The sequence below is a fragment of the Perca fluviatilis genome, chromosome 10 (assembly GCF_010015445.1).
Source record: "Perca fluviatilis chromosome 10, GENO_Pfluv_1.0, whole genome shotgun sequence".
NCBI lineage: Eukaryota > Metazoa > Chordata > Actinopteri > Perciformes > Percidae > Perca > Perca fluviatilis.
The window spans coordinates 3271434-3297546 of record NC_053121.1 but is presented as its reverse complement, the minus strand read 5'-3'; the positions used below and the strand labels follow the sequence as shown (position 1 = coordinate 3297546).

Below are 26113 nucleotides of genomic sequence, written 5' to 3'. Positions count from 1 at the left end.
TGAGCCTTGTTAGTGGTATAGAAATAGCGATTTCTTTTTACTTTACCCGTGTCCCGACGACTAGCGTTATGAGCTAATTAGCGGTTTGCGCTAAAACTGGTCACATTCGATTAGCATGAAAACATATCCCAGAGAACGGTCGACTCGGTACACGTGTTATTTTTAATTTTGCGCCCGATTTCTCCTTTAAGTAAAAACATGTAAGGTACATTAAGTATGGAGTCAGAGCCAGGAGGTGATTAGCTTAGCCACACATTGGATTGTGGGCTGCTGCTTTGAAGCTGGGAGATGGCATTTTGGCTGTCACCATCTTGGTATTTTGGAGCCAGAAGTGACCATTTGGACAAAAGGGCGGAGCTGGGCAGTGTTTCTGTGGTTTCAATTACGCTAAGCTAAATGCTACACAGGCAAAGCTGCCTATTTTCAAACCTTCTGACGCGACTCATCCAGCGGAGTTTTGCCGGCAGGTAAACGAGGACCTCCAGATACTGGTGCTGTTCGGCATGTACGGCAGTATACAAAAAAACGGCAGACTTTACCTTAAGTTACCAGGTAACGCTAGCTAGCTAGCTTTGGTTGACAAGGTGCTACCGAACACTCAACTAAACATTTTTAGGCAACCAAAATCAGTCCCTCCAGGATTTCGCGATCGCTCCAATGCACGCAAATTCAACCAATCACCGTGACTTTGGTGCGACTCGCAATTTTGACCAATCACCACAACTTTTCTGCAAATTGGACCAATAACCGGAGTTTCCCGCAACTTCAACCAATCCCAGCAGTCCCACGTGCCAGACTTTACGTCAGTATAATGTGACTCTGAGTGCCACTGACCAAGCAGGAGTGAGAGAGAGCTTGTTTCCGATATGAAGACAAGACTCGAACATCTCACATTTACCAACAAAACGTACAGCGAAAGACCGTACAAAACATTTCATACTGTCCTGCCAACCTGTATACATTTTAACATCAATGTACACTGTAACGTTTTTTTGACTATAAAGTCGCTGCTGTTTCAATTCTGTCGGTTGTCTGCAGCGGGCGGGCCTGCTGCTCATACAGTTCCCCCCGCTACTGAGACACACACACACACACACACACACACACACACACACACACACACACACACACACACACAACACACACATGGTGGATGCAGGAAAAACCGGAGATGAGACGTACAGGATGACCTAAATTGAGTTATTGTAAGTGCAATGATAAGTTAAAGTCCAATAAGTAATTTATCAAACCGTATGAATGTGTGCAGCATCCTGAGCCTTTTTGGTAAGGTTACTAGGAAATCTAAATTTTATTCTCCCCGAAACAAGTTTCCTTTATATTTTTACAGAACTATACAAAAAAAAAAAAAAAAACATCTTTCACTGTCTCCTGCAACTTCATTGCAACAAACGTACAAAAGACATGGCAACTTTTATCGAAATCTTTTACAAAAGCTCCCGCAAAATCAGGCATTTTGGGCCGCAACAATCTCAAAAAAAGGCCACAAAATCCTGGAGGGACTGCAAAAAAAAGACAGAGTGACAGGGTCAAAGTTTCAGATAAAAACATGGACAGCACCCCAAAAACAAATTTCACTGCTATTCTAATGTAATCTAGCCACGCCCAAAAGCATGCCCTGCAATATCGTCTATTTTAAAATAAATGGGACCATAAATTATGTTGTACTGAAGAATTCTTAAAACTAACGATTGAGAGCATTAACTCATTAGGAAAATCTTTACTGGGGTAATCAATCAAGCGAGAGGTAGGGTCATTTTCCCATAGACTTCCATGGAAAGGGACTTCTGTACAAACTGTGAAAACTAATTTCCCAAGTGGACAATAAATACTATTTATTTATCTACTGTATCTTCTTTTTGGTGCCAGTGGAGTCTCCCCCTGCTGAAAATGAAATAGAATGCAGGTTTAAGGCACTTTCACATTGGTTTAAGGCCTGGATGTTGCCGCTTGTGTACAACCCTTTATCCGTCCGCACATCCATTGTTTCCCAAAAAATGTAACTTCCCTTAAGCCAAAAACTGTCATTTTTACATTACTGTTGGATTAAACAAACAAGATACAACAAGTTATTTTGTGTGCTTTGGAGGTGTTAGCAGGCTTATTTTTAAGTAGTTAATAGCTACCTGTTTCCCCCTGCTTCCAGTTTTTATGCTAAGCTAATCACCTCATGGCTTTAGCTCGGTGCTTAACGCACAGACATGAGAGTGGTATCGATCTCCTCATCAAACTCCCAGAAGGAAAGTGAATAAGATGCATGTCAAACTACTTCTTCCAGGCTAACAGTAGATGGCTGTCAAGTTGTTAAATGCATACCTACAGATGTCAGGCTACAAGGTCACTAGTGCCTTTTAAAAAATGAGACGACTGTTCAAGGTAGATATTGTTGCCACCATTAAAAAAAATGGAAAAAAGTGTATTCTGTTTTTGTTTTGTTGTTACATAAATGAAAGGGAGTGCAGCAGACATTTTAGCACTGGGCCATCATCAATAACATAATGGCCTTGCTCCACAACATTTATCTTTCTCTGGTCGTAACAGATTCAGTAAAAAACATCATTCCTACCTTCAGCAGGGACATCATCATTTAGCTGCTCGGCTTTGTGTTGGACTCCAGCGATTCCCTTGACTACCTCATCAGCATTCATTACAACTGGAGAAGAGGGAGACACGACATGTCAGCACTTGTGCGTGTGTGCGTGTGTGGGAAAACGTGTCAGTCTGTGTGTGTAGTTCTCATCTGGGTCATTATATCCACAGGCATGAAAAAGTGGGTTACAATGACACACATCCCTCCATGTGACAGAGGCAAATAGAGAGGGGGAGGGTCTTTATTTGAGCATCAGTCACTTCCACCTGTGACCACTTGTCCTTAGCTGGAATATAATGGTTCAGTGTAAAAATGTACAGTCACAAGCATGTTGTTTCCCATTTATGGAGAAAGCCTTTCTCTGTCTGTGTTTACATGTGTGCCTGTGTGTGTAAGAGAGTGTGAAAGAGTGTGAGAGAAAGACAGCCAGGCAGAAAAACTAGGAAAACATGGGCGACATGCCAACATGGTGACAGAATGTGCTGTACTGTGCATGTGTGTGTGTGTGTGTGTGTGTGTGTGTGTGTGTGTGTGCGCACCAACTATAAGTCTGCTGGGCAGCCGGGTCAACAGACAGAACAGTCACCATAGCAACAGTGCCACACTAGGCTCCTCTGTGCCAAGTTGTAAATATGGAAGTTGTATAAAAATGTGGATGGCTGACTGTTGAAAAGTTTCAGGACGGTAGCATGTTAATACACAGGAGTCAGTCAGTCTCTTGTTCCATAGCTGGTCCATCTGAGTCTGTAGCTATTGAGGAGGAGAGTGGGAGTGGCAAGATGGAGAGTGGGGGTGTGGCCTTGACCAACTGCCACTTTTCTCGTTTGAAAGCCATGATGTCTCTCTCTCATGGGTTGGCCAAATTCTCTGGGCGGGCAAAGCAGAGAAAGGGGAGGTAACCTTGCTTGTTATGACCTCATAACAAGCAGATTCCAAAACGGCTCATCTGAGCTTCCATTTTCTCAAAGGCAGAGCAGGATACCCAGGGCTCGGTTTACACCTATCACAATTTCTAGCCACTGGGGGACCATAGACAGGCTGGGGGAACTCATTAATGTTAAAAAACCTCATAAAGTGAAATTGTCATGCCATGGGACCTTTAACTATTAAATGGCAGGAATACCAGAAATCCTGCAGAGCAGGATACCCAGTGCTTGGTTTACACCTATCACCATTTCTAGCCACTGGGGGACCATGGACAGGCTGGGGGAACGCATATTAATGTTAAAAAACCTCATAAAGTGACATTTTCATGCCATGGGACCTTTAACGCTAATTAAATCCATGCTTTTTTAGTTACATTATAACCATCAATCCACTAAGCCTGTTTGGAAATGAACTCTGCTGCAGTGTTTCGGTTATGATAATAATGACGAGACGGCACCGCCATCATTAAACGCTGACTGTGGCGATATCAACATCCAATATCACTGACAAAAAAACACGAAACTTAAATGTAGTTTAAAAAAATCATTTTCTTTGCCTTCCACCTTTCCTTTCCCCCGCTGTCTCTCTCAAACACAGACACACACACTCGCACCGCTGGCGCTGGTCGAGTCCATCTCAGGCTACTCCGTTCGGTTTGGGTGGCTGATTAACGCATATTTTAGTCTCTCATAACGGGTCGGATAGGTGCAGCTGAACGGCACATCGAGGACTCTGAGTAACTACAAAGCTGCATTCTTAATTATTCAATTAGGGGTTAAAGTGGACCGGAACCACCCGGGACTGCGCATCCGCACCATTGATTTCTAAGTAAATTAATCTAATTGGCAGTTTCATACATAAGTGTTTCATACTGCAACAGCACACCACAATGAGTCCATTAATGAGGCAAATGTCTGTGATTAGTTCACACGTCTGTAATAACAGCAGGACAGCTGACTGTCCGTTATCTAAACTGCTAATGACAGTTGTGAATTGAGTTTAACGTTGTCGGTAGGCACAGTGTTTTTAATCAGATAATAAGATACTTCAGATAAAATCTTTATGAAATCAGTTTGACTAAAATTATTCATTTTGGCGAGACTAGATTAACTGAAATGTTCAATATAATATAATGATTTGGGGCCCCAGGCAAACAGTGGCTTGCTTTGCTTTTCAGCTTTTCTCTAACTGGGAATTTAGGCATTGGCAGGGGTAGAATAAGTACTCTGATGTAAAACTATTAACTATTAATAGTAATAATAATAATAATAAATTGAATTTATATAGCGCTTTTCATGGACTCAAAGTCGCTTAAAGTAACACTATTAATATTGAAAAGTAAAAGCCCTGCATTCAAATGTTTACTTAAAGTGATGAGTGAAATAGAGGAATTATCAGCACAATATACTTACATTTACTCAACATCTGTTCAACATGGAGCTCTCTAATTTAATGCTGGATAGTTTAATGTATAATAATGCATCATATTTTAATATTTTAAATCTGAATCTGCAACATAACCAGTAACATTTCTCTGTCAGGTAAACGTGGCAATACAATGGTTTCCTCTGAAGTAGAAGTACACAGTAAGTCAGTAGTAAACAGTTGCCTTCTGTAAATTGTTTTGGGTTCTGGAGAAAGCTAGCAATACAGAAGGCCAAGCAATCGTCCCGTTCAAAACAGGCACGTTTTGAATGGGCACTGCACTAGTCACTGCAAATTGGGCTATAGGAGCATACCTGCCTAATCTGGTAGACAAGAAATAACAGGCATCAAATACATATGCAAAATTCCCTACCTCTGTTGGGGGGGGGGTCGGGGGTTCCAAGAAAACAACAACAACATACAGTACATGTTGCTTCTCACTTAAATATGCTTCAAATGCATTTTGTCTCTGGACCCTTTGTGTGATATATAAGCAGCTTGTGCATACACAGTATTGCGGCAGCAATTAGCTCGCCAGTGGCAGCACTATTGCCGTTGTAATCTCGAGGCTAGCAATGCTAGTCCGCCGCCATTACAGCTCAGCCAGCTCCATGTTTGCTTATCGCCGCCATTACAGCTCAGCCAGCTCAGCCAGCTCCATGTTTGCTTATCGCCGCCATTACGGCTCAGCCAGCTCCATGTTTGCTTATCGCCGCCATTACGGCTCAGCCAGCTCCATGTTTGCTTATCGCCGCCATTACGGCTCAGCCAGCTCCATGTTTGCTTATCGCGTCAGAGGCGAGACCTGTGGGGCAGCCATTCCTGGCAATCAAACTCTGGTGATAGCCGTGTGGAGGCGATCCCAGCCCAGACTGAATTTTCTTCAGTATTTCAAGAACAGCATAGCCTGACAAGCCAGACCCACATCAAGATGTTGGGTCTGAGAACTCACCATTAGCAGGGCTCAATCTGAGGGGCGGGATAAACGGTTGTCTTTCAAATTCCCTCTGCACACAATAGGATAGTGCTACAACCAACCAGAGCAACGCTAGTTGATAGATTAAACTTTTGCCGTATCCGGTCGGCAAAACTCCGAACACATCTTCCTTTTTTAAGAATGACTTCAAGCCGATTCCAAAGACCGCTGTTCGCCAGCAGCAGCAGCCATCATCTTTGTTTTCAAGTAGCAGGGAATTCACGCGGAACCGTCGCAACTCTGCCGTCATTAAGTTAAGACCCGCCCACCGACTCTATACACGATGTGATTGGCCTTTTCCAGCTCGCAAGCCTGGCTGCAAATTACATTTTGCTGCCGCTAGGGTGCGTCTAGATTTCTAGGCTAAGAACAGCAGCTTTAACTCTTACACAGTCCCTCCAGAAAAACGCGTTTATGCGATCGCATAATTCAATGCATAATCAGCCAAAGTCCGCATATCTATGCGGGGGCCGCATTTTTTCAAATATGCCGCACTAAATTGTCGATTTCCACGCAAAATATGCGGTGCTTGCATGATTTCATAATCTCCGCATTTTCGTTGCAAAAAAGTCACATTTATTAGCAGAAAGTTGAAAAAATGTTGCGTTTACTTTAGCAGCCATTTCCCCCTGTTGCCATGGGAACGTTATGAAGTGACGTAATTACGCGACGTGAACATCATCGAAAAGCAGGTGTTGGAGGTTGAATTTGACATGTACTTTGAGTCTCTTAAGTTGGTATCCAATAAGAAAGCGATCTTAATATCTGATGTCTACTCAAATTTCTTTAAGTGCTCCTGCTGTCGATTTTTGAAAGTCTGTCTCTTTTGTATCTTTTTTTCACTCTGTTTACGACTATTATTTTTATTTTTTAATATTATATTATATGTTATATTTTTGTATCTTATTTGTTTACTTATTGCAATGACTGAATATCTGTAAACTATTTTTGGAAATTAAGTTTAAAAAAAGCAGGGTGTTGGGGGAATCACCTTGCAAAAATTGCAGGAACTTGCAAAAACTGCGGTTTGATGAATATATATATATATATATATATATATATATATATATATATATATATATATATATATATATATATATGAAATGTGATCAGTGAACCAGCTCCCCTGATTATACCCACACAATGCAGGACTTAATTTCCACCCCATACAAAGCCTGATTACAGTAACATGTTCCCTGAATATAATTCAAGAACATTAGCAACTACTATCTACAATAGATGCTTACATTGCTGTATATGCCTGATGATAGCAACCTATGTAGTGTAACAATAATAAAATCAGCTAAAAAATTGTTAAAATTCATTATGCAAATAATGTAAAAATAGTCAACATACGGTATCATGGTAGCACGTTACATTGCCCACCCAAGGGTGCATGCTCCAGCACAGCTTGTACTGCCAGTTAAATTACTTTGGGGACTAAAGCAATACTTTGCAGTCTGTTTAACCACATGCATCTCTCATGTGAATCCATGCTAATGCACATCCTCTTCACAGAGCTGGCTCCATGTCGGTGGAAGACATGCATTAAACATGCAGCGGTTGAGAGGGAGAACATTTTGGAATACCAAAAATTTTGCCATGGAAAAAATCTGCCTGAACATGTTGTTGAATCAGGCCCGCTAAAGCATGATGGGAAGTACAATCTTGTAGTTACAGGAGAAAATGGACTTCCTCAGCAAATTCTGTTGGTGTCACTTGGGATGTATTGTAATTCTAAGCCACCACAGTCTCCATATGCTGTTTTTTTTTTTTTTATTTACTGTATCAATAGCATATGGAGACTGTGGTGGAGTTTTTAAGGTTGAATCCAATCAGCCACATCTTTACCACATGTTCAGTTAGCTAAGTTGCAGTCACATTAGTAGATCAAAAACAACAGTTTGTTTGGTTTAGAATTACTTTATTAGCACCTAAACAATACACAGTTTCTAGCACACAGTTTACCTTGTTTGCTATTTAGTTTAATTTGATATGAATTAATTCCTCTTTGTTTTTGAGTTACCTGGCTGCTGAGTTCTCTTCCTGGTCCAACAAAACATGTGACAAAGGGTGGAGCCTGGTTTCATGCAGAGGCCCCAGCCTTGGACCATACCGAAAGATGACAGCAGGGAGGGGGGGTCAGGGTTTCCTTCTGCTAATTTAAGTTCTTGTCCAAGTTCTCCTCCCCTGTGTGTGCTTATTGGTTTGGTCAGCTGGTATATAAGTGTCCCTCATGTCTCTTTCAAAGGTCTGCTAATTGAGTTAACATTTTGGTTTTGGTAGCGTTATTTCTATTTTCTAGTTATGTTTCATTGACTTCTTTTAGGGACCCTGTAACTCTTTGCCTTTATTTGCTTTGTTGAATCTTTTTTTTGGGAAAATACACCCAACTTTTTGAACTTTAAACCTGTGTTCCCTGACTGCTAAATCCACGACAGAGACAGACAATCTAGATTATGCAGATATGGTCTCAGCAGAGAACAGCGACATATTGGATGCCTCTGCTTGATTTCTGTCTTATGATGCATGGTCAATATAAGAGGTCAAAGGTCGTGGAAAATGTTGACTGTGTATTTTTGGTGACCGTCCCCTAAAACTGACTGAGGAGCAGGGCTGGATTAATCTGCTAGGGGCTTAAAGGTTAACATGAGCAAAAGTAGCAACATAAGGAACCATTTTAAAGGATAGCCCAAACCCCAAAAATAAAAATCAACTCAACTTCAACGACAACTGACACTCCTGTGATATTCATGAAATCACCAAACACACATTTTCATTCTCTCTTTACAACTCAAAAACATCACATTTTTATCATCAGATTTGTCATACAGCATAACACAATAACCAGCTAATGTAACAATGAGGTTGATATGACAGTTTTTCATTTACAGAGTGCTGTATAATGTTTTTTATGTAGATAACTGTTCTTAGTTTCATTCACCAGACATACGTGCTACCAGGGCTGTAAGTACTTGAGTCCGGACTCGGGACGCTTTTCTGTCGTCTTGGACTCGTCTTGGACTCTTCGGTATTTGGACTCAGACTTGTCTTGGACTCGGCCGTTGGACTCGCCAAATATTTTAGTTGGTCTCGACCGAGTCCAGCATTGTATGCTTTTGTTCTAAAGTAACTTCCTCTTTCAAAACAAAACTATTTATGAAGCGCGCTCGTTCAGAAAACAGGTATTAGTTTAATTTAAAATCCATCTAGAACAGGCGTTGTGATTGGTCGCCTGGTACAGACCTGGCTGCATCATATACAGAAGGCTACCTCAATCATCAGGTATCAATCATTTTCATTTTGGCCACAGACACAATGTCAGCGAGCACTTTGTACTATGAATTCTTTAGTACAAGTAATAAGTTCAAGAATGGGAACAAATCCATTTTATACTTTGAGTAAATAATATGGCTTAATTTGAACCTAGTGTGTTACTCTGCACTTGATTATAAAAAATGATAAAGAACAATGATCATCTTAAAATAGAAGTGATACTGTCTCTTACATCACATAAATTATAAACAGGTAAGTAAGTGGTCTTGAAGAGGATTTCTTTTATTTCTGTCTCAGTATTGACTCAGTCTTGACTTGGACTTGAACCTTTTTGGACTTAGTCTTAAATTGGACTTGAACCTCTTATGACTCGGTCTCGACTAGTCCTGGTCTTGTACTTGACAGAGGCAGACTTGACTAGCCCTGCGTCGGATCCTTATTGACTTGCTATCGTCCATTCCTCCAGCAGAGGGTGCTGTGCATGCAGAATTACTATTTGAGTGTGACATGTCTAATGCTCTCCACATGGATTCAGATACAGTGCCAATGCCTTGATACAAGCCGGGACTTTCCCAAGGTGTGCCATACCAAGACAATATAAAGGTAGGACCGTGACAGACTAGGAATAGATAAGTAATATTTCCTGGTACTTAAAAATTCCTGTTAATAGCACCGGTGTGGCCTAAAGTCTGATTAGTAATGTGCACAAACATACTGTATATTGACCTTAAGTCACAACATGCACAAATATACAGATAGCTCACCTTTGCTGCTCTTAAACGGACCAAGAAAGTATCATACTGTTACATGATGATTAATGTGATTAAACATTGAATGTAGATCACAGTTTTGTTTTCTCCTGGCAGACCTGAGCTTGACCCCAGAGGGAAAGCTTGTGTGTTTGCTTATGTATGCATGCTCCTCCTTTTATCTTTTTGAGAATGTCCTCAGGACACTATTAAGATAAGGAAAAGAGTACGTAAAAACCAACAGAAACGTTCTCACTCTGACCAATTGTACTGCAATTCTGGGTTATTCCTGAGCAAAATGTAAGAGTTATGGCTATGGTTACGCCTGCTATGGTTAAAATAAGGTCTAGTGAAGTTGATATTTAATTTAGGTTCAGACTAGAGCTAGGCGCAAATCGATATTATATCGATATCGTGATATGTGACTAGATATTGTCTTAGATTTTGGACATTGTAATATCGTAATATGGCATGGTTTTAAAGGCTGCATTACAGTAAAGTGATGTACTTTTCTGAACTAACTAGACTGTTGTAACTGTTCTATTATTTCCCTTTACCCACTTAGTCATTATATCCACATTACTTATGATTATTTATCAAAAATCTCATTGTGTAAATATTTTGTGAAAGCATAACAACATAAGTCAACCCTACAATATTGTTGCGGTATCGATTTCGAGGTATTTGGTCAAAAATATCGTGAGATTTGATTTTCTCCATATCGTCCAGCCCTAGTTCAGAATTGGGGTTAGATGTTAACTTTAAGGATTTAAGGAGTATGAATTGACTGCATATTGGTCCTCACAAAAAATAGCAGACCAAAGCTGTGTGTATTCATGTGTGTGTGGGAGTAGACCTTGAGCTTTCTGCCCTGATACCATGCAGTGACAAACAGAGATAAATAGACGGGTGTCTTGTATCACTGAAAACGCCAGTTTTTGTGGAAACCCAACTGTGTTGACTGATGACAGCTGTGGTTTCATCTTGCGCAATGCCAAGTGCCGTGGAAGTTTTGGGGAAATCTCACTGAACTGATGACACTTTTCTTAATCATGCATTTGTTAGTTATCACATACGTAGTCAGAGCAGAAGTTATGTTTTTAGACAATGTATTATATTCATCTCACTCTTACACCATTTTAAATGGATTATTATAGCTAATATTTTATAAAGCGTCATATTTTTCATATTCAACCCTTTAATATTATTATTTTACCCCTTCTACAATGTGAATGAATCATTTTATGGTAAAAAAATAAAAAAATAAATCCTGATGCTTGAAGCGTATACATTTTTACTGTGAGGAGCTACTGCCGTGGTTTACACAGAGAGGCGACTGTTGGTTTAAAACAAAGGCCCCGTGATAGATGGTTCAACAAGTGTTATTTTGAAAGGGCCTGCCCTTTCCCAAACAGTTTCCAATGATGGCTTCTCAGATGGTTCTGTGTAACAAACCATCATTGTCAGTCCGGTTACAGTTTGAACATGCGAAAATGCGAGGTCTGTCTACAGGCAAGCCTTCATTTCAAGAAATATGGAACATAAAGTTTGAAATAATACATTATTGATACATCAATATTTATATATTGGCAAAAAAAACATTGTTTCTTTCAAGGAAAAAAATAATCTCTATCTAGGTGTTGAAATTAATCAAATAATCGATGTATCGAATCGTGGACATGGACGATGCTGCATCGATAATCGGCAGGCTCATAATCGATTATTTCTGTTTACAATTTAATGTAGGCCTGACAACATTTCTGTTTACATATTCAGTTATGTTTTGCACATTCAGGAAGTGCCATGTGCTCAGTGCTGTAGTTTTATGTATCCAATTTATTTAGTATTAGAGCACTGCAGAATGTTTTGTTTTTGAAGCTTGAAAAGCTATGAATCCTATATGGCTTTAACAGAAAAATGTATTTGACCCATCGTGATGCATCGAGATATCGAATGGAATTGAATCGCTGACACGATAATCGTAATCGAATCGGGAGATCAGTGAAGATTCACACCTCTATCTCTATCTACTCTTGTGTTTTTCCGTTGGTAATTTACCATTATTCTGTGACGTAACTGTGACTTGTTAGCCCCAGCCACCTACTAACCCAAACAAGACACAATGCAAGTGAAGAAACAGCACCTACTATTTACAACAGGTTTTACCGTAAACACTCCCAGTAGGTCACACCCAGACAGGTCAGTAACAAACAAAGAGGAGACAGGTGAGTCATCTGCATATCAATTGAATCCACTTGTATAGAATTAGAATTAGCTATAATTAGTCTGGGGGTATGTGAATTACATTGACACCATTCAGCTGGACTCATTTGATTTGGCAAAGCAACCACAAAACAAAGACTTTCTGGCATGATAAGTGTGTCAACAACCTGTTGACGGTAAAAACCTTGTGGAATAAATAGCCAGATTCCTTCCTGCACATGTGGTGTTGTGATCAATGGTTTCATAAGAAGCCAGCAAGACTTCCTGGAGGAAGAAAATGTAAGAAGTGGGGGTAAACACAACTATGCAGAGATAAGAGAAAAAAAGACTATGCTGCTACATACGGAAAGTTCACAGAGCCTGTCAGGGGCAATTACATTCCTTGCGTCCTTGAACGTAGCTAAATGTCACAAGGGAGCCTATCAGAAAGCATGTGATGAAGTTATTTATAGCATTGGAAACATGAAAATATTTAACCAATTGTTGTTTTATGCCTTCGTTGCATTATAGGAATGTAAATAGGATACGAGAAGAAAGGGAAGGGGAGAGTAGGAAGGAGGAGGGAAAAAAGACAAATGCAGTGATGTCAGTCCGTCCCACTCCTATTCAGTACATATGCAGCAGACTGGAGCTGAGCCTGCATACCACTGCTGCTGACGACTGCTCTGATCCCACACACACACACACACACTCATCATACACACACACTCATCACACCACACTCACAGAGGCGCTGAAACTCAGAACAGTGCTGGGAGATGCAACCGGCTGGCAGCCACTGAGTAAGTCCACTTTCCCTCCTCTGTACTCTCTTTCTTTCTCCGTCTGTCTTTGTTGTGATTGCCATTCTACGGCCTGTCTGAGCTCATTTATCTCTCACACTCTCCTCTGTTGCTGTGAGATGGCCAGTGTTTTCTCACGACTGAGAGACTTTTCAAACTCTTCTCTCAGTATGCAGCGCACATACCTTTCTCTCGTCTCCCTGCCTTTCTTTCCTTCTTTCTTTCTTTCTTTTCTCTGCATGTGAGCGGAGGCAGAAGCAAATCTCGGGTTAATTCGCACGTTGGCGCAGAGCCAGACCTGGATGCCTTTATGTTTGAATAACAGAGCTGAGCGTGTGGAGGTGGATTTGCTATATTCTCATTTACTCCTCGTGTGATGTCAGTTTTCTGAAGTGTCCAGTGTGGGTTGTTATTGTCTGTGATCACTTTGGTTAGTTTATGTCTTGATTTGAATATTTCTGTTGTGCTGCCATGCCCTTCTTCCAATGTACACAGTTAATTCCAGGAGCTGTGCAGGTATAAGACTCCTCAGAGGTGAGATTCTTTTACAGAAAAATGGAGCAATTTGCCACTGAGTGGGCTGTTTGGTAGTTACTCTTCAAGTCAGGTGCAGTTCATTTGTATTGCTCTCATAGACTGTAAAAATAATGGCGTAGCATCAGTGAAAATCTGCCAACTTTGCCTTAAATAACTAGCGTTATAAGCTAATTAGAGGTTTGTGCTAAAACTGGTCACCTTCGATTAGCGTGAAAACATGTTCCAGAGAACGGTCGACTCGGTACACATGTGTTATTAACCCCTAGGTTCATTTTGCGCCAGAATGGTCCTTTAAGTTACCAGCTAAGGCTAGCACTAGCTAGCTAGCTTTGGTTGGCAAGGTGCTACCGAACGCTGAACAGGACATTTTTAGGCGACCAAAATGTTCCCATCAACTTTGATGAAGTAAAAACAGAGTGAGAGGGTCAGCGTTTCAGATAAAAACACAGACAGCACCCCAAAAACAAGTTCACTGCTATCCTAATGTACACAGGGCCATGGTTAGCATTGCTAAGCCTCTATCATGATTGACAGGTCAGTGTGTAGCCACGCCACTTAAGCATCCCCTGATTTATTGTCCATTTTAAAATAAATGGGACTATAATATACAAAATGAATAGCATGCTGTATTGAAGAAGACTTGAAACTAGCGATTGAGACCATAAAATTATTATGAAAATGTTTATTGGGGAAATAAATCAAGTGAAAGTAGGGTTTTTTTCCTCATAGACTTCCATGCAAGCCGACTTCTTTTTGCAACTAGTGCTGGAAATGAGATAGAATGGAGGTTAAAGGCCCGGAAGCTCCGTCGATTCTTTTTTACAGTCTATGATTGCTCTCAATTACATAGTCCTAAAGGGCTTCACAACTTCTCCATTGTGAAAGAATAAAAGAAAACACACCCCATAGACAACGAACAAGAACATGGATCACAAAAACCTCACTCTGAAAAACAACTGAAAGACACTTGAGAGAGTTGATGAATGAATGGATGTTGGTTCCACAGTAGACTAATAATGCAATGAAGCTATATATATATATAAAGCTTCATAATATGTTAAGCTTAAGTTTTACTACATAAACATGGTACATAGATTTATGAGCTGCTGCTCTTTTTATATCACAATATAAGTCATTGTAAGTAAAGCGGCCATGTTCTTTATCTCTTTTAAAGTTATCGTTTTTTAGGCTTCACTCTATTTAGGGATTTTCCAGCTTTGTACGTGGGATGTAAAATTGGTGTTGTTTTTAGTCAGTTTTGCATTCAGTCCTGCATCAGCTGTTATAGGCAAAACATGATTGTTTTACTGCTCAGTTTAGACTCAAACCATAGAATTATTATATATTATTATATATCTAGTGTGAGGGTTAGTATATTTCTATGGTTCAACATCTGCCACGCCTCAAACATGAACTGAAAGGGTGATATTTCATATTTGCCAGCTTCTTCTGAGTTACCGTAATATCAGACTGCTCTTAAGTGCAGATTGGTCAACGGTTATCACAGACACAAATCCTATTGGCTCTCGCTCAGCAACTCACTGTTTCACAACTTTCAAAAGTATGTACAGGGCGGGGACTGCTTTTAAACTATGTACATGCTATGTCCACACAGTGGAGGTTCTCTGGGATTTTACTCTTAGGACTTCCTGATGGAGTTATTACTAACTGATGTCTATCTGTGTCACGTGTGCTGATAAGGTGCAAAAAACAGTCGGAGTGGTGTGTGTGTGTGCGCATGCGTGCGTGAGCTGCTGTTAATGCAATAATTCGAGTGAACTGTAGCTGTCTTTTGCTTTCTATCTATGTCTGTTACCCCCAGATAGCATGCAATCATTGACACCCTGTTTGTGTTTGTGTGTGTGTGTCTGTGTTGACGTACTAAACCTGCCCCTATTTGCCTTTTAGTGTTTGAAAGCACAGCGGCATTCTCGCTGTATGCAGAGTAAACACTGCGCACACACACACACACACACACACACACACACACACACACACACACACACACACACACACACACACAGTTTATTATTGTGGCTTATTTGCTTCAGGACTATTGTGTTCTGCCTTGAATGGAGGGGAACTAAACAATACAGTAGATATAATCTCTCTCTCTCTCGCTCTCTCTCTCTCTCTCTCTCTCTCCACAACAGCAACCTTCAGTCGATCCGGACACACTGTGCCAGTGTGAGAGAGGCCGACACACTGCTACAGCAGAGGAAGAGCACTTGACAAAGGACACTACAGTGACCTCCAGCAGTTAAACCACCCGATCAAAGAAAAGGGAACCTGACTCTGGAAGAGGAAAGAGGAGCGATCACACCCCACCACTGAAACACGACCCACTGGAAGAAGGAGAGACAGAGGGGCTGAAGGCCGTCTCTGACACCCGGGGGAAACGAGGCAGGATGCTGGCTAAGATCCTCGAGGACATGTGGGTAGAGCCCGAGGTGCTGGAGGCCCTCAGTGAGGACCAGAAGAGGATCCTCTTCCTGAAGATGAGAGAGGAGCAGGTACGCCGCTGGACAGAGCGGGAGGAGAGGGAGGAGAGGGAAGGAAGAGACAACAACAACAACAAGCCGAAGAAAGGTAGAGTCCAACGCTGTGTATTATTGCACTGGTTACACTGGTGGGAAGAGCGCATACATCTCATTCCATAACACGACAGTATATGAGTATGATTTACAGTAATGCAAAAGAGGAAAACACTGACCAAAGTAGCAGGAAGGAACAAGGTTTCTGGGAAATGTGGTCTTCGGTAACGTAACTCTGACATGAGGTTAAAGATACTAGCTTCACTTACGTGGTCTCATGTCTTTACAGTACAACAGCAGTGTGTCACAACTAATTTGACAAAGATACACAGCCCAAATGTCAGACTGCAGCACATGTAAAATGATCTGCCCCTTAAATCAGACATTTCTTCAACATGCAAGTATTTAAGATAACAGATCAAATCTGCCACCTTTACATTTTTTTGGGATATATGCTTCTTTGCTGAGATTTAGATTAGAAGATTGATACCACGCTCATATTGGTTAAAAAAGGTTAAACACTGCATTGGGTTAGCTTAGCTTTAGCATACTGACTGGATCAGCTAGCTTAGCTATGTTTGAGGGTAACAAAATTCCCCTGCTAGCTCCGCTAAAGCTCCCTCCTCAGATATTTAAATGTGTACAAAAACTGTACAAAAACAATACGTTGCAGTTTTGCAGTTTTTTTTGCGGGGCGTATTTTTCGGGTGGGTGCAGTGACATCCTGGACCTCTGCAACAAAGCTGTGCTAAGCTTTTTCCAGTCTTTATGCTGCGCTAAGCTAACCGGCTGCTGACTGTAGCTTCATATTTCATGTATAGATCTGTGAGAATGATATTGATCTAAGCCCTATTTCCCAAAATGTTTAACCTTCTGAATGTGTTTGGTTTCAGGGCTGTAGCTACCATTGATCCAGACTTTTTAGATTTAAGATCTTTCAATTATATATTATATATTTCAATAATTAAAATGTCCTCCCCTGAGAATGGCATCCTGGTAGTGAGGAGACTATGAGAACACATTAAGTGAGATCAGATTTGCAGGAAATATGATTTAATAGTGGATAAGTCAATAAAATTTGAAATCTTCTATTTGAAATCAGAAATTCCCACAGATTTTGGCTGCTAGGCAGTGTTGTCTTGTGGAGGTGGGAACACGGCTGGGTGGATTTAGATTCACAATTTTAAAAAGTCTATACAGAGAGTATTTACTCTACAATTAATTACTATTACTGCCATTACTTTCACATAATGTCCCATAGTCCATCAACAACTACCATTTTTGGGAGCTGCAAACACACACACACACGCACGCACGTGCACATTTAATACATTTTATAGCAGGTGGCATATTGTTCAGATGTTATAAAATTGTACAATTAAACCCTTTTACAACTAATTAATGACCAGAAATCTTCTGAGTGCACACGATACACAAGCTGTGTAGTAACAGCCTCTCATGTTACCAATCTGAGTAATGTGTTTACTTCACACACAGTCATATATTCTGCTGCACAATGAGCGTGTATGTGTGTGTGTGTGTGTGTGCATGCGTGCGTGTGTGTGGGCTTGTTTTACAATATATATATTGTTTAAGTATACTTAAACAATATATTTTTTCCGGGTTAGCTGATTGGATAAACGGTCTGTCTATCACCACCAATGTTGGTGATAGACGGGCCAAATCAACCAATCAGATCAAACTCTTGCCGAAACCAGTCGGGAGAAGAGCAAAAACATCTTTTCCTCCAAGAAAAGCATCCAGTGCCGTTTTTTGCTCTTCTTTCAATGAAGGAATACTTTATAATTTGGATAAAACAACTTTTTCAACTTTGAAAAAGCTGCGATCGCTAGCCGCCACATTGTTTAGACTGAACAGTCGCTTCTCGTTGCGTCACACCTAAACAACCAACACTGATTGGTTGGTCGTTTGGCGGACGGCTCCAAATTTTCTCTATCTCAAGATGCCAGACTGATCTGCGAGTAGAAAACTGGAGCTCGCGAGATCAGGACGGTCTCACGAGGCTAAGGGAATGCATTATGTCAATGACAGGTCCCCACAAAGATAGTGCCACAAACCTGTGTGTGTGTGTGTGTGTGTGTGTGTGTGTGTGTGTGTGTGTGTGGTTGGAAAGCTGAATAAGATTGAGTAAACCCTGTGGTTTTGGGGCGTTGCCGTGCTTTAAACCTCGTATTAAATTACCGTCTTTGTTTACCCAATCTGTGCCATGTCACCTGAGAGTGGCTGAGTGCGTATTGTCGTTACACAACATACAATCCTGTTAGGCGTCTTTTTAGTCTTTGTTCACTGAGCTGTTGTCGGGAAAGACGATCTTGACACGCAGGCCTGTCAATGTCACATAAATACACAATTAAACACGACTTTGTTATGTGCTGCATTTCTGGTAAATTTGTAGGTGTGGTAGTAATAAAGGCAGATACCTCACTTCTGTACTGGAAATGGCCTCTATGTCTTGTAATCCCAGTTATTACTAAAGTGTGTGAACATGAAGGTGTGCTGCATGTACAGGCCATGACTTATGTCAGAGATGGTCTGTGGCCCGGTGACATCAGACTGAGACGTCCACACAATGTACCCGTATATGCTGCGTACACAAACACAAGGCATTCCCTAAAATATGAAGAGAAACAGAGCTGTCTTTGTTAGCTGGTTTCTAAGAGATCTGCAGAGTCAGTCCACTGTTAGGAGCTGATTGTCTCTGTGGACTCCTTTCTCTGAGCCTCCTGCGTCTTTTAAAGGGTCAATCTGCATTGAATTTCCAATTGGCAGAAAAGTGCTGCTGTACACTTCCCCCAAGGATTTGAATTTTCAAGCCACACCCCCCCCAATCAGTGATGTCATGGTAGGTGTTTTACCTCATGGAAAACACCTGTTTTTACACAATGGGGAGTGGGGGATCATAGTGGATGTGTAAAACACAGGACTTTCATCGAGGAGAGTGGGGATTGTGTCCTGTGTGTCACGTTTCTTTTGTGTCCCGCGTGTGATATTTCCTTTCCATGTTTGTTCTTTTCCTAAACCCAACCCGCGTGTTACGTTTCCTAAACCCAACCCCGTTCTTCTTTTCCTAATCCCAACCGGTTCTTCTTTTCCTAAACCCAACCCGCGTGTCACGTGTGGCTTTAGAAAGTGGCGCGTTGTTGTGCCGTCTGCTGTATACAGCGTAGACACATACACGCGGATAGCTCAAAATGCGTACAGATAACGAAAGTGACGTGTATGTTTACACAAAGTCATGATGTCACATTGCCCCCAGTGTATTGCAAGCCTGGTGGCCCACCGGGCCTAAGTTCCCCCCCACCACGCCTAAGCTACTGGTAATTAGTTTTTAATGTATTTTTAATACGTAGTTTTCTTTTTTGTTTGTTTTAACTACAGTCACAGTGGGGCGGCTCGATTGGAAACTAAGAAGTAGACTTATTTTCAAATCTCCAGTTAGCTTTTAGCACTGACTGAATGTACGGCTTTGTGGAATCTGTCTTACAGCTTTTTTTAAATTCTCAATTTCACAATTCCGTCCATGATTCCGTTATCACAGAAACTATTGGGCTTTACATTAATGCTGCCATCAGTCTGTGACCGGCCCCAGCCGGGCCCTAGTCGAAAAAAAAAAAAAAAAGACAATTGCAAACCGGGCTAAACTACTTTTCTGTCTGTCATGATGAGGTAACGACCTGAAATACCCTGTGGGTGTTAATGTAATGGAATAAATGTGTGTTGTGTTTGGAATTCATTTCTGTATATTATGAGGTGAAGGTAAGCTAACAAGAAGCTATTACGCAAGTTAATCATTTGCAATGAATTTAGTGAATGCAGTGTGCAACAAAACTAAACAAGCTGTTGGCTGTTTCCAAACTTTGGAGGGAGTTTCTGTTAAACTGCCCCCCGGCCTGATGTGATCCGCCTGATCACAGACAGGAAGGAGGTCACTGGCATGAACTGTTTTCCTTTTCTTTTGTAATGATCCCACATTATTCAAACATGGTTTATCAATATCCTGCATACAAATGATGTTTTTGCAGTGAGACACACGTGAACTTACTCACAAAAAAAGACAGAAAAAGAGAAAGGATAAAAGAGAGAGAGCACAAACAGGCAACAGATTAACAGTGAGATAAAGGCTGTTCCTGTTGTGTGAGGTTCCCCAAGCTCTCTACTTACAGGACAGCACCACCTTCTGGATAAAAGCCAGAATAACAACTTATGAGACGACTGCTTTTAGCAGAATCTTACGGAGAGATTGTAAGCTTACCCATTTCGTTTTTTTCCCCAGCTGACAACAAGCATGTGAAGTGGCTGCTGGGTCGGGACGGCGATGTGAGCGTCTGTGTGATCGGAGAGGTGGATGAGTTCAGGTCCTCCAAACTCCTCCAGAGCCTCATGAATAACAGGTAGACACAAACATAAACACAAAGAACTGCTTTAAAACACACATACACACACACACACACACACACACACACACACACACACACACACACACACACACACACACATTGTCATCACTGATTGACTCATTTTGGCTTTTTTTGTCATTGACCTAAATGTGATGAGATGGATGAAAGCAGACTCCGTAGCAACAGTATCTGTTTGCTGGCTGTTTATTATTGGCTTTGCAGCAGCAGGCTGAAGAGAACAAGGGGTGGTCGATTTTTGAATTAGTGTAAAAAAAAAAGAAATGAATGAGCTACTACTTGTTGCTTCAAAAAAGCATAGACATGAAATGAGATCCATCACCTCCACCATGTCCACCCATCACATGTTGACAACATGGGTTTCAGAGAAAATCTCTTTCATGTGCTTTCAATTATAACATCCAATTTTTCCACAAGTTTTCACGGATGCAGCAACGTCCAGAATGTGCCAATTCCTTTGAATTATTTTTAACATTTAACATTAAAGCTTTTTTTGTTCTTTTTTTTTCATTCACGTGTTCTAAACCAACACATAAGAGCATCCACCTTAAGAAAGCCTTCAGTCCCTTCAACAAATGACATAACTGGGATGGATAAAATCAACAGTGAACTAAAGGGCCTTAGTCAGCGAGCCGTCTCCTCCTCCTAATTGGATTATAGAAGTTATTTGCTATATAACTGGAGGATTGATTCAAAGGTTAGGATGGCTGTCCGTGGGACTAAAAAAATGCCGTCTTTGTCTACCAGGCATAGGTGTAATTTATAGGGGGGGATGGGGGCCCAATAATCAAAACTGGCCAGTGCAACCCACCCCAAAAACCTACTATAATTTCCTTTACATAAATAAAGACATTTGCACCATAAATTGAAGTGTTTGTCGTTCAAAATTTCAATTTTGCTTAAAAGTGGAGCTCTCAATCCCCCCCCACCACCCCCCACCAATGTTGAACCCAAAGTTACGCTCTTGCTTCCAGAGTCCACGGGGATCATTTGAACGGCGTCCAGACGGTGGACTTGCTGCCAGGAAGAGAGGCCCAGCAGCTCGGCTTGAAGCAAGACATCCAGCTGTCCCCCGCAGATGTTAGTGTGAGTTTGTGTGTTTGTTATGCGGGTTTGAAGTGGGGAGGGTAGGACGAAGAGTGTATCAAGAGTCTTACCGTCACATTGTGTCCCGCTTGTATTCAGAACGACGCAGCTCCAGAACACGAGCAGTGGGACGAGGAGGACTCCTGCAGCGCTGACGGCGAACCGAAGGACCCCGCTGAGGACAGCGACAGTGAATCAGGCTCGTACGACCTCGGCGACTGGACTCCTCTCTACAGGCCCCATTTTAGTAGCCATGGCAACCAGGCACCGCTCAAAGACAAGCTCCCAGACACAGAGAGGGCAGGCGCACAGGACAGAGGTAAGAAAACAAGAGAGGAGGGAAGAGGTGGAGAGAAACCTGATTTATGTGTTCTGAGCCTATGATTTACTCATTTACAGATTCTAATTAGGTGAAGCTAGAAGTACTACCACATTGTAAATATAAACATATACATATTAGGTGAAAGTCCCCGACATTTTAACAGCAAAAGTCCTTACCCATCAGAAGAAAGGATAAGATAAGATGAACTATAACTGAAGTACTAAATACTTAATACACCAATAATAATACATGTATTCTTTTTGCAGAATAGTCCCTTTCACAGTGTTATAATATACATTTCATTATTGGATTATTATCACTAATGCGTTAACATGTAAACAGAATGTAACGTTGTTGCTGGGTGAGGTGGAGCTCATTTTAACAGTTTTGTATACTTTGTTTTTTAATCTGCACCATTGCATCATATGTGATAAACTGATCATATGTTTTGTTTGTTAAAGTGCCCATATTATGCTCATTTTCAGATTCATAATTGTATTTTGAGGTTGTACCAGAATAGGATTACATGGTTTAATAAAAAAAAAAAAAAAAACATATTTTTGTTGTACTGCACATTGCTGTGTGTTGAGCTCTCTGTTTTAACCCTTTTGCAATTATGTAAGAACATAATGGAATCTGAAAACTGCTGCCCTGGTTGAAAAAACAATGCTACTGATCTCAGCTGGTATTCTGTCTGTAATGGAGTGGAATGGAAATTATATATATATATATTTTTTTTTTTACATGTTCAAAATAAACTACAAACTAAACTCAACACATTCCCCTTTCTCCCCTCCTCAGAGACTGTGTTTTGTGAAGAGAAAAAGTCTGAGCATGGAGGCCGCGTGGCGCAGCTCAGGAAGGCATTCACAGACGATGCTCACAGCACTCGGGCCTACACCAAACCTGCAATACCTGCCAAACCTGCTCACCTGCAGAAAAGCAGCACGCCTTTGATCCATTAAGACAGGCGTGTCCAGCGTGCTACGAGATGCCACTGGGACCCCACACGGAGGCAGAGCCTACTGTGACTGATTGTTAACGAGCCCTGTGCAGAACATAACGGCTCAGGTGTAGACACTGATGGACCGGGCTGAGGCCACATGCACTGGAAGAAAAGGATCCTTACTTGAACCCTGAGCGGTGAACTGAGATGCACTGTGTTAGGCCTCGATTCATGGACCGAAACTACAGACAGAGAAATGTCTGGGGTGAGGGGAGAGGGGGGTCAGACTGAGAGAGAAAAACTTGAAAGCTGTTCAAACTAAGTCAACCTGAATGATAAAAACAAAGCAGCTTTAATGTTGCCGAGTTCAAATATGCTCACGGTTTGTGTGATTGACAGGCAGACGCAGAGAGACGTGTCCACAGACTATTGACCGCAAGGTGGAAAAGACACTGTGGTGAACTTGTTAAACGAGTGTTAATGAAGTTTCATTATTCAGAAGTTATACGCAGGTTACCAGGATCTAAAACGTAACATTTGATCAAACTCCTATCCAGGTGATTTTGTGCTGTTCAGAAGCTTTAAACAGTTTGAGCCCTCGTGTTGTCTTCCCGTCAGCCGTGCAACTTTTAGTTTTTCTGGGTCAACATTTTAATAAGAACTTTTCTTTCAACATTGTTCACCGTCGATTTCCCCACTGTTTTGTCACTTTTCACAATTTTTTGAAAGTTTTTCCCCGACGTTTTTGCACACTTATTTCCCCAAGTTGTCACTTTTCCCGATGATTCGCTCGATTTTTTCCCATTGGATTTTTTTTTGACGTTTTTGTTGTTCCCCCCCGCGTTTTTGAAGGTTTTTACCAACATTTTTGTTACTTTTTTCAACGTTCATGTGTCATTATTTTCTCCAAATGCTTTCAAATTGAATAAAACACCCAAATTCAATGAAAGTAGTGGACTGGTCATTTATTTGACTTGTGAAGAGCGTTGTATGGAACCATCCACGTTAATTCCTTTGACAATTTGGTGGAAAGAAACCCACATTTCTGATATAGAAACTTTTTGAAAATGGGTCAGATTAGACCCGAGGACAACAGGAGGGTTAAATGTAGTCTACATGTATGTAACGTGTTACTGGACTGTTTCGACACCACTGACTTTCACCAGGGTTGGCAACATCTTCATCCAGTATATCAATCACAATGGTGCAGGGGTTTTTCATGGTGAATAATAAACAGACTGTAAATAGTCTAATCTAGTGCCTTTGTCGTGAAGCTGGTTTCAAAAGATTTTACAATCCCTTTTACATATTCACCAACGAACACACATTCACCGATGACTGGCTCATCAGGAGCAGGGTTGGACCAAAGAGTATAGAAGTAACGAGAGGCGAAACTCAATAGAACGTTGTGATGGCGGAGCTGCACTCTTTAGAACAGGGGTGTCAAACTCAACTTCCCTAAGGGCCACGCTAGAAAATGGGAATCACATCAAGGGCCAGACATAGAGTTTCATATAGTCTCATATAGTCTTCTCACTTACAGTTTGGTCGACAAAAATGTCGAAGTAAATGCCAAAAACGAAAAGGCGTCAAAAATGTCAGAAAAAAACGTTGTGAAATGTGACAAAAAGGTAGGTGGGCCAAAATGTATCGTGAACCTGAATGTATATAAGGGGACGGATCAAAAATAGCAAGGGGCCGGATTTGGTCCGCGGGCCTCGAGTTTGACACGTGTGCTTTAGAACGTTCCATTGCAACAAACGCACCCATGACCGAGCTGGAGCTTGCAATGGAACATTCTAAAGAGTGCAGCTCCGCCATCTTGGACTGAACGCAACACAACGTTCTATTGAGTTTCGCCTCTCGTTACTTCTATACTCTTTGGTATCGAAGTAACTATATCTTTGGTTGGGCATCATTTGGATTTGAACAATTCTGATTCCAATTCCAAATTCTTCCTTTCGATTCTGGTTCTTATCGATTCCGATTCTTTACGGGGTGGAGTAGAAACGGGTCACATGCTTATTTCACAGATAAAAGGAGATATTCAATGGTGATTTGCAGTTTAGGGCATTGTTTACTGTGTTCCATGGCTGCAACGCAACAAGCGCCTGGAAGTAGAGCTGGGCAATATATCGATATTATATCGATATCATGATATGAGACTAGATATCATCTTAGATTATGGATATCGTAATATGGCATAAGTGTTGTCTTTTCCTGGTTTTAAAGGCTGCGTTACAGTAAAGTGATGTCATTTTCTGAACTTACCAGACTGTTGTAACTGTTCTATAATTTGCCTTTACCCACTTAGTCATTATATCCACATTACTGATGATTATTTATCAAAAATCTCATTGTGTAAATATTTTGTGAAAGCACCAATTATAGTCAACACTACAATATCATTGCGGTATCGATATCGAGGTATTTGGTCAAAAATATTGTGATATTTGATTTTCTCCATATCGCCCAGCCCTACCTGGAAGTACTGGTCTCTATGGAAACCAAAACTTAGTTAATTACTTATGTTAAATTTGGAACCGATGATCGGATTCTAAACCAAAACGATTCCAATAAGCAAACCATTCCTTTGGAATGGTAATTTCTGAAACGATTCCAAGTTGGAACCAGTTCTTGATGCCCAATCCTAATCAGGGGCAGTGTGCGCTTTCGCTCAAGGACACTTCAACAAGGAGGGAATCAAACCTCTAACTTTACAGTTATTGGATAACCAGCTTTATCACCTGAACTACTGTGACCCTAATGTGCCCCCCTGACCCTTGAACCACCCCTTTAACAGTCTGCTTTCTACGTGAGGAGTGTCTTTTGATGTGAATGAGTGAACAGTCTATGATGACGTCACAACCACAACTACGGTCCACCAAGATTGTGTTTAATGATGTTTTGGGTTCTCCAGCACATCTATCTATCTATCTATAAATTGCTGGAACGTCTGTCTGTGTGTGTGTGTGTGTGTGTGTGTGTGTGTGTGTGTGTGTGTGTGTGTGTGTGTGTGTGTGTGTGTGTGTGTGTGTGTGTGTGTGTGTGGGTGTTAAGCGCATATCTCTTGAACCGTTAGTCCGATGGATTTCTAACTTGACAGGTTGCTACAGGCACGAGTAAGTGCAGTGCCAAGTTTGACGTTGTTTGGATAAGAAACGTAAAACATATCGTCGGTAAAAGAAGCACACATTGGCTTTTGCTGATCTAGCCGCTGGCCCCTCCCCCTCTCACACTGAGTGAGCAGTGAGCAGGACCAGAGACAGATAAAGAGCAGCAGAGC

General features: G+C 41.2%; 2 protein-coding genes across 3 annotated transcripts in view; one reads left to right on the top strand and one right to left on the bottom strand.

The window, feature by feature from the left end:
• The window catches only part of psd2 (pleckstrin and Sec7 domain containing 2), a 55596-nt gene extending 52865 nt beyond the window's left edge, over window positions 1-2731 (bottom strand). Inside the window, exon 1 of the mRNA XM_039813691.1 lies at window positions 2585-2731. The gene's annotated coding sequence lies outside the window, so the exon portion shown is untranslated. The remainder of the gene's footprint in view (window positions 1-2584) is intronic.
• Window positions 2732-12767: 10036 nt separating this feature from the next.
• On the top strand, window positions 12768-24085 carry zgc:92242 (uncharacterized protein LOC436899 homolog). 2 transcript variants are annotated; one of them, XM_039813698.1, is made up of 6 exons: window positions 12768-12966; window positions 15657-16092; window positions 20332-20449; window positions 21448-21553; window positions 21659-21878; window positions 22683-24085. In XM_039813698.1, the coding sequence occupies exons 2-6, from the start codon at window positions 15912-15914 to the stop codon at window positions 22844-22846; spliced, it is 789 nt and encodes a 262-aa protein (XP_039669632.1). In that variant the 5' UTR covers window positions 12768-12966; window positions 15657-15911; the 3' UTR covers window positions 22847-24085. The 2 variants fall into 2 exon arrangements, with proteins under 2 accessions (XP_039669632.1, XP_039669631.1); XM_039813697.1 differs by having other exon boundaries at window positions 12773-12966; window positions 21448-21559.
• Window positions 24086-26113: the final 2028 nt, after the last annotated feature.